Genomic DNA, 9094 nt, shown 5'->3' on the forward strand with positions numbered 1-9094 from the left:
ATATAAGTGTGTATGTATGTATATATATATTTATGTGTGTGTATATTTGTATATATGTATGTGTATCTGTATATATATATATATATATATATATATATATATATATATATATATATATGTGTGTATCTGTATGTATGTGTATATAAGTGTGTGTATGTACGTGTAGATATATATATTTATGTGTGTATATGTATGTATGTGTATATATGTGTGAGTATCTGTATGAATATGTATATGGCTGGCTGAGCTCCCTCCATCACTCGGTGCCTCCCGGCCCAGGTCTGTGTGAGGTAACTGAACCAGGGAGCACATAAGGACATTGGATCGGAAAAAAAAGTCCCGGCTCTCGCAGCCCAATCCTCTGACGTCACCACGCCGTCTTCCTATTGGTGCCTACTACAGCAGAAGCACACGGCTCCGCCTTCCTTCCCGCTCCCCCGGATACCAGCGTGGGCGATACGCATGCGCGTGGATGACAGTTACTAATTGAGTCGAACGTACTTAAGACCCGCCCATGCCGTCGTATCCCTGGATACGGCCGTGTACAGCGCGCCTGCGCAGAGTCTGGCTAGTGCTGAGGGGGTGGAGCATTGCGTAGCGCAGGTCCGGATACAAGCGGTTCTACCCTCCGCCTCCTTTCTTCACTGGTTGCAGCAGTGATCGCCGTGTTACCGGCCCACCGGAGCCTCTTTGTGAGCGGTAGGTCTGAGCGACCGTCACCGGGGGAGATGAGATGAGTCCTGGGGCTGTGTGAGGCTCACACATCTGTCACACATGGAGCTTCCTGGTCCGTGTGCGGAGCATCTAGCACTTTCTGCCCCCCCCCCCAGCTGCCGGCATGTGAGGGGTTAAACGTCTGCCCTGTGATGTGCAAATCCCACCCCACCACGTGACCTGACGGTAGTTACATCCTTGTGTGTCAGGTGTAATCGGTAATTGGGTGACCTTATGGCCGTCACGTGATGGTGACCGGGCAGCCAGGGGTGATCATTACTAGGTATTGGTGATCGGTTTGGCTGGTGAGTGGAGACTGTGGCCAAAAAATGGCAAAATTCAGGATTTGGAGCAGGAGTCTGCTACCAGCTGTCAAGAAACTACAACTCCCAGCAGGCTCTCTGAGTGATTAGATGTCAGGGCATGCTGGGAGTTGTAGTTTTTTGACCTGCTGGAGCACTGCTGCTTGCTGACCTCTATTTTGGCCATATGTTCCTGGTGTAAGGTATAAGATCAGGTGTGTAACAAGGCAGAATGGTCTAGATTGGGGATGGGATGGTCTGCGGGGGTGGTACTTGGGGATGTGACCATTTTCGGCTTCCTAGATGCTTCTGTTCCTGATGCTATACCCTCGCATACAGCCCCTTCCCTCACATATTGTAACACTTGAGGAGTACAGGTTAGTTTGCGCCCTTCCTGATATTGAGCTCTTCCACCTAGACATCTGTGAGTCACATCTCTCCATGCTGGAGCCTTGTCTGTTTTCCCCCTGTATTTCGGCCCATAACTTTCCATATTGACTGATGTCTTCCATCGGCTGACCTTTGTTAGGTGACCTCAGGGCTCCTATGACTGTGGCTGCGATACAATGTTTTCTGTTTTGAAGTGGTTGATACATCTGTCTGTAAACATGGCAGCCAGAGAGGAAACTGACCACCAAATATCACTGAGAAGATGCCCTGTGTCCCTAATGTGTCTGGGTCACTGGTCAGACTTCTGGGGAGGAAATGCATAGGGGTTGGTTTAATCTTGAGCTAAAATCTTGGATAATAAGACGATAACTTGGGCTCCTCTAGCATTTATTCTGGACATCACAGCGATCCGAAGGGTAGAAGTTTATGGAAATTGTTGCTTCCGTTTCTGTCCCCGTTTGCAGTATGTTGAATGGTGTAGATGTCAATGTCTAGATCCAGGGGCTGAAAACCTGTCTGACAGCTGAGTGTCTGTTACTATTGTGTCAGCTCTAGAAAACCTGCTCTAAACTCTGCCTCACCAAGGCAATGTTCACAATGTATTGGGGCAAACAATTAAAAAAAAAAGACCCCCTATGTTAAATGGTGGCACTGACTGCAATGAGGTCCATTAGTCTACAAAAGATACAAATGTAACAAATCCTTCTGCTTGCTAGGTCACTGCTGGTTTTCAGTCTGTAGATGTAACAAGGTTAAATATTAGATCACAATCCATATAGGTTACAACAGAGGTCCCTAAACTTTTTACATGGGGCGCTGTTCACTGTCCTGCTCAGACCGTTGGAGGGCCAGACTAAAGTTTAAAAATAGCGGTACATGTGACCGTGTGGGTGCGTTCACACGTTGCAGTTAAAACTGCATCGCAATTAGCTTTGGGTTGGTTTTAGGTGGTATTACTTATTTTAACAAGTGAAAGACATAAAATCAATCAGGTGAGTGAGATTTGTTGAACAGCTTTCTCCTTCAAAATCAAATTCACCCATTCAGTTCATGTTTTTCACCTGTGAAATTGACAAAACTGCACCTAAAACCACCTCATAGCTGATTGCGATGCAGTGTGTGAACGGACCCAGTCTCTGTAATACACTGGATCCCCCCCTCAGTTAATTATTTAATATACTGCACCCCCTTGTGAACCATTTAATATATTGGCCCAATGAATTAATTTAATTGGGCCCATTAATTAAATATACTGGGACTCTCCATTAATTATTTCCTATGCTGCTGCCCCCCCTTCCCACCCCCCCCCCCCCCCACCATTAATTATTTCATATCCAGGTTCAAAGAGCGATGTGCGCCAGGGTTGTCTTCAGGCCGCACTGCTCCACCTGTAGTAATGGTGCTCCAGCAGCAGTTTCTGGCCGCATCGAGCACTATACAGTGACGGCAGGAGCTTCCTGTCTGGATGGACGGAGGCCCCCGCCCAACTGCCGAAGGCTCCCAGCAGGAGGCTAATCATTGGCGATATTAGAGCCCGGTGCCGCCCAGCTGAAAAATCCGGTTTCGGTGGGTGGGGTGCACCAATGATCCGACTCTGGTCGGTTGTGACGGGGGCTGGATAGAAATGGTCCCAGGCCATAGTTTGGGAACAATATGCAAATGGGGTTTCCACCTAAAGGTGCTATAGTGTGTGTGGGTATTAGGATAAAGAAAACACTACCTCTAACTACCTTGTAAGGCAACCCATCATATGACCATCGCTGGATAAAGATTTTTAGAAAGTTGTCAAACTTCTAATTATTTAAAGGGCTCTACGTAAAACCTAAAAATCCTCCCTCCCTATACAGTAGCACATTCTGAGCTTTCTCCAGCCTGGTGTCTCCTGCTTGTTACTTGTATATAAGAATTCTCTCATTCTCTGTGGTATCATATGGTCACAGTTCACACCAGTGTCTTGTGGTGTAGGCAGCAGTGTATGGTCCCAGCTGGTGACGCCCGCACACGTTACTGACGGCCTCAGCAGCTGCAAACATTGGTGACAGATCTGCAGAGGAAACGTGACGCGTTGCAGCCAATGTTTCCGGATCTGGCCATGTAGTCTGACAGCTGTCTTCCTGTCTCTGTAGGATGTCCTGGGGTAGATGTGTGGTTTTTTATATAATCCCTCATGATAAACCAGGGGCACCCGCTCTTAGATCCAGACACCTTGACTGTGGTAATTGTCTAATATTTATTATCCATGGCCTCCTTCCTTCTAAAATCAACCAATAAAATTTTGCTAATGAACCTTAAGGGCTCCTGGGAGTATTACCGGAACCCCTCCTTATTGTGGCTTCACATGCTGTTACACTGTCTCCTCTGCTCCCTCTTTACTTTCTATCCTTTCACAATATTTGGGTCAGGAGATGTAGCACTGGGCTAGATCATCATACATGTACTACTGTATGTTCGGTCAAAGAAATATTTTGTTTTTCTTCATCTAAACCCTGGGGAAGGGACTGAAGTTGCAGAATCTGAAGTCTGTTATCTCCTGGAACATTTCAGACTCTGTTGGGGATAGATGTACTGATCCTGTGTGATGGCATTAACCTCTGCTTGCTGCTGGATGTATTGCGGTCCCTTCTCCGCTATGACCCCAGCATAGGTCCTCCTGTCACAATGGATCTTGTGTCTCCTCGTTCCATGTGACAATGGCCTTTATGTAACATGTTAGTTGGAAGTCAGCAGGTGCCTCCTTCCCTCCGGCCTTGTGCACACCTGCCATGTCGCAGACAGTTCTCAGTTCAGGTGTAAACCGTGTTTACTTTACAGATATGGCTCGAGGACATCAGAAGATCCAATCCCAACAGAAGAACGCCAAGAAGCAAGCGGAACAGAAGAAGAAACAAGGACACGACCAGAAAGCTGCAGCTAAAGCCGCCCTAGTATATACCTGCTCTGTGTGCCGGGTAATGCCTTAATCCTAAGCCGTCATGTAGACAAGTAGCTTTCTGTGATCAAATCGTTATATGGACGTAGCATTGTCCGATCTGGGAGAGGTCTGGCTTATCTTGTAGGGATATTTGTCTGCTCTGTCATTGCTTCCTCTACCTGCCGGCCAGGTGTTCACACTGACGTATTACTGCGCCTTTTCATGGACTCCCTTTAGAGGAACCCTCCAGCCACAGCTAATTCATTGAATAATACATGGTGCGGGGCCTGAGGTCGCACTAACATTTTTCCTGAAGAGTAATAATACTCCTTGCTATTTTTGAGGCATATTTTTAGCCAAGGAGGGATGTGAAAATTTTGGTAATACATATATCTCATATGTTAATAGATATATATATCTATCTATCTATCTGCACACACCATGCTCGCACTGCATATACAGAGTGCAATGTACCCCTGGCCACGGCTCACTCACCCGGCACTGCTCTCAGGTCCCGCTGGGATCACATACCCTCTGGCTGCTGCTGTGGGCACTGGGAGATGGAGCAGGACGAGCAGCTTCGCAGCCCAGCCTTCATCTATTAAACTCGAGTCCCATAGATATGAAGTCCCATTAAAGTGGGAGGAGCATTACATTTTTTGGGGGGCCCAGTATTTACTGTTATCATTGCATGCACAAACCTTGCATGTCATTGAGCCACACACCCCCTGCGTATGCATAGTAGGGCTCTGGATATGTCTTCATGCTGACTTGTTTTCCTATTTTGACAGACACAAATGCCAGATCCCAAAACCTTCAAGCAACACTTTGAGAGCAAACATCCGAAGGTTCCCCTCCCCCCAGAGCTGGTTGGCGTGGAAGCCTAAAGTTAAAGGTAAGTGACAAGGTCTTTCATGTGCTCGCACTCCAGTATCAGACGTGCGCTGTCATCCTTTGACTTTAATGACGACAGCTTCTTTAGCACACAATGCCATGGACATGTTCACATCTTGGTTGTTGGACACATTCAGCATTTTCACCAGGAAAGTTCCTAGCGTACACACTGAACGGGTCATAGACATATATTGGCCGGCAGGGGCATCTCTGCAGCCTCCCTCTGATCAGTATATGTCACATTGACAAAAAGTTGACAAGCAAAATTTTGATCTAAACACTGGTCTGTATTATGCTACATCATGTTGCTTGTATGCCAGGAAAGCTCCTGCTGGATACTGTGTACCCATGGTCATGTACTGGCAGGTGGGGTGTCCTTCTGTCTCCATCTGCTCAATATAATGTGCGACGTAACGAGCTACCTCTCTCCAGCCTTCTGAGCGACCTATATGCTCCAAGGAGGCGGTTTTGGAGGGGGTGGGGGGACTATTGCAAAGTATTGCATCCCCCTCTCGTGTGCATTTTGGGGGTTCCCCAGAGATGTCACTATCTCTGAAGAAAGTGACATCAATAGGAAAAGACCCTGAACACTGGTAGAATATAAAGCCAATAGTGAATTAAAGATGGATTTAGTTACATTACCTTTTAAATCTGTCTATCCAGCCTAATGGTGATCTAGTGGGAGATGTAATGACTTGTAGCTGAGGTTCTGTGAATGTCCAGACAGACCTATAATAATGTGTAATAAGGTCTATCCTGCTACATGACTTGTACATTCAGACCAGATAGTCAGACTTTGCATATTTATGGAGTCATCGTGTAAGAAAACTAAATTTTGGCTTTTCTTTCTGTCTTGTCTAGGGGCTTCCCTCACTGTACCGACTGTTCTCGAGTGGTTTATCTAAAAGGGCTCTAGAGACCACCACATTTTTACGCTGTTCCCTTCACAGGGTTCATACAGAGACCTCTAAATGTACAGTTATTTACAAATTTGTAAATCTCCAAGTTGGGAAATTCTCCAATTTTTACAGCTGTAATTATATTGATTCGATGTCCATAATGTGTATAATTTGTTCAATAAAAGTAGTACCTTGATTTTACAATTGCAATATTTTTATATTTTATTTAAAGAACTATAGACCTAATAACATATGGATAAAGCTCTGTCATGGGGGTTTGATTCACCAGCTGTAGTAGATGCAGGGAGTGTATACACAAGGTGGCTGGGTATTATATACTATTTATAGGTCTGTTACATCACACCCACAAAGGAAGATAATGTTTATGTATAGATATGTGTAAAAAGAAAATCCTACTTGGGTCTCATGCAGATGAATGTATTTTGGCTCGGGCTGCGGCCGCACAGGAGAGAGGAGTAAGCGCTGCTCACCCCTCCCCTCTCCATAGAGAAGCGAACACCCAGCGCCATTGGAGTTAATGGGAAATTATATGGCCGGATTAAAATGGGTGGGAACTGGATCTTCATCTGCACCTCTCATTTCCCTCTGTCTATAGCGGTCCATTTCTCTTGTTCCGCAGCGCACAATCCAAAAGATGAGATCATTCTCTAATAAGACACACAGTATGTAGGAATGTTTCTGGGTGATAAAGAATAGAAGAAAAGAATTTCGGAAGTGGCTACCCCTTCAACCACGAAACTTGACTCGTCTCGTGTGGGGAGGAGAGTCATATTTGCTTGTCCTTTTGAGGGGTTTTTAAAATGGGTAAACGGTTGAGGTTTCACAGTTCTAAAATGGTCACTTCATCCCCTACCTCAAGGGGGGCTGTTAGTTTGTAGAGTAAAATTTAGTCTGTAGGTCAGATGGGTTCCTTTCCTCTCCTGTCCCAGGCATTGTGCCGCTCAGGTACTGAGGACTGTGCAGTTATGAATAGCTGGAGGGAACTGAGCGCTCAGCCAATGAATAATAGGGCTTGGCCTGTGAAGACTGGAGTCTCTCTATTCTCAGGATGGTGAGAAGATGACGGGATCCCCTCTGAGTCTTACAGGGGTCCTTATAGCTGTCTGGCTCCACTTATTACTGACCGTGATGGCTGAGCCCTACCCTCCAGCAGTTGTATAGAAATGATGGATATAACACACAGGTAACTTCTGCTCCAGAGACACCGCAGGGGAAACGGCAGGATATGAATATTTTTGTTTTCGTATTTCAAGGGTGGCAAATTTTCAACATTTTTATTTTGCAGCCTACATAAATTACCATCGTAATGCGCTAAAGAAAAGCCTTCATCTGCACCCATGACATATTGCAAGGCAAATCCGCAGTGTATGGGATGTGTGGCTGACATACACAGGAAATCCACAGCGGATCGCTTCCTCCTCCGGTTTGTGGTGCAAAGGATGAGCTCTGACCCTTCCTCCACTCCTGGCAAAATTGTGGTGTTATATGCATCAGAAACATGTTTTCCAATATTCTACAACCATTCTGAAATCTGAGGCTTTCTAAAATGTATTTGCAGTGCAGGGGGATTGAGCAGTTTAACCTTTTTGGTTATATATGTATATATATATTTATATAATACTGTATATACACTCACCAGCCACGTTATTAGGTACACCTGTCCAACTGCTCGTTAACACTTAATTTCTAATCAGCCAATCACATGGCGGCAACTCAGTGCATTTAGGCATGTAGACATGGTCAAGACAATCTCCTGCAGTTCAAACCGAGCATCAGTATGGGGAAGAAAGGTGATTTGAGGCCTTTGAACGTGGCATGGTTGTTGGTGCCAGAAGGGCTGGTCTGAGTATTTCAGAAACTGCTGATCTACTGGGATTTTCACGCACAACCATCTCTAGGGTTTACAGAGAATGGTCTGAGGTGAGTTTCCCCCCCCCCCCCCATCTTCTGTACCCAGCTTGGAACTCATACAGGGCAATCGGGACACTACTCTGCAGGACCATAAGGACAATGTCCTAATGTGTTCCCTTAAAGTGAGTAACTGGTTTGGGTGCCAGACTGCCCATGTAGTGCATTTGTGTGTACATCCAGCAATATTCTTTTTCTATACTTTTAGGATTATTTGTATTTTAGTAAGGAGTTGGACTCTATGATCTGTGTGTAGTAGTCTGGAAAATCCCAATTGCCATAGAAACACAAAGCTGTGACCAGGTGTAATTGGCAGCCTGTTGTGTATTCGGTGGTGGGCATATTACACTTGGCAACATCCTGCCCCTATCTGTCACACATGAGGCGGTGCCTGCTGTGCGGATGAGAGCGTATGGCAGCGGTCAGGTAATAACGGACACGTACTGTGTGTCACAGATCAATACTTCATGCAGCAGGTGCCGAATTCAGCTCTGGGTACGGTCTCTACATTGGCAGATGAGATGCAGTGGCTGGCACTGTGCCCATAGATGTATTTACACCTCTCCTGCAGACCGGCTCTTGTGTTACAGTATCTGTCCTTGTCACATCTGGAGATTCAGCGTTCCATGTAGTGGGCACAATGCCAGGAGGAAATCTTATCCTGACAATCTGTCCGATCTGGGAACTTTCCAGACAGTCAGTGGTGTCTTGGGTGCCCTTACATTTCATCCTGGTACCTACCGCTAGTTGGGGTGCTATTGGCCATCATGTGGAGGGCTGTGTCTCTCCAGGGATTATCCTCCTTCCTGACCATCACTGATCACCACCAAACCAGTAATTCTGGGTGATAAATGTTGCAGGCAGTGTAATGTTCTCCTCCTGTCTAATGGTTCTCCATCTGTGAATGAAGGTGCCAATGGTGGTCCTGCTAAACCTGGATACCTCATCCTCTGGTTCTGGTATCTGATCCTTGCCCTTCAGCCTGTGCTAGTAAACACCAAACCTTCTTCCAACCAAAAAGGTGGTTTATAATCTAAAAGTGGTACCACCTCATG

General features: G+C 45.9%; 1 protein-coding gene across 1 annotated transcript; it reads left to right on the forward strand.

The window, feature by feature from the left end:
• The first annotated feature begins 519 nt into the window (after nucleotides 1-519).
• Nucleotides 520-6314, forward strand: ZNF706 (zinc finger protein 706). The gene is made up of 4 exons (XM_072151421.1): nucleotides 520-699; nucleotides 4218-4354; nucleotides 5109-5212; nucleotides 6073-6314. The coding sequence occupies exons 2-3, from the start codon at nucleotides 4220-4222 to the stop codon at nucleotides 5202-5204; spliced, it is 231 nt and encodes a 76-aa protein (XP_072007522.1). The 5' UTR covers nucleotides 520-699; nucleotides 4218-4219; the 3' UTR covers nucleotides 5205-5212; nucleotides 6073-6314.
• The last annotated feature ends 2780 nt before the right edge of the window (nucleotides 6315-9094 follow it).

Source organism: Engystomops pustulosus, chromosome 5 (assembly GCF_040894005.1).
Source record: "Engystomops pustulosus chromosome 5, aEngPut4.maternal, whole genome shotgun sequence".
NCBI lineage: Eukaryota > Metazoa > Chordata > Amphibia > Anura > Leptodactylidae > Engystomops > Engystomops pustulosus.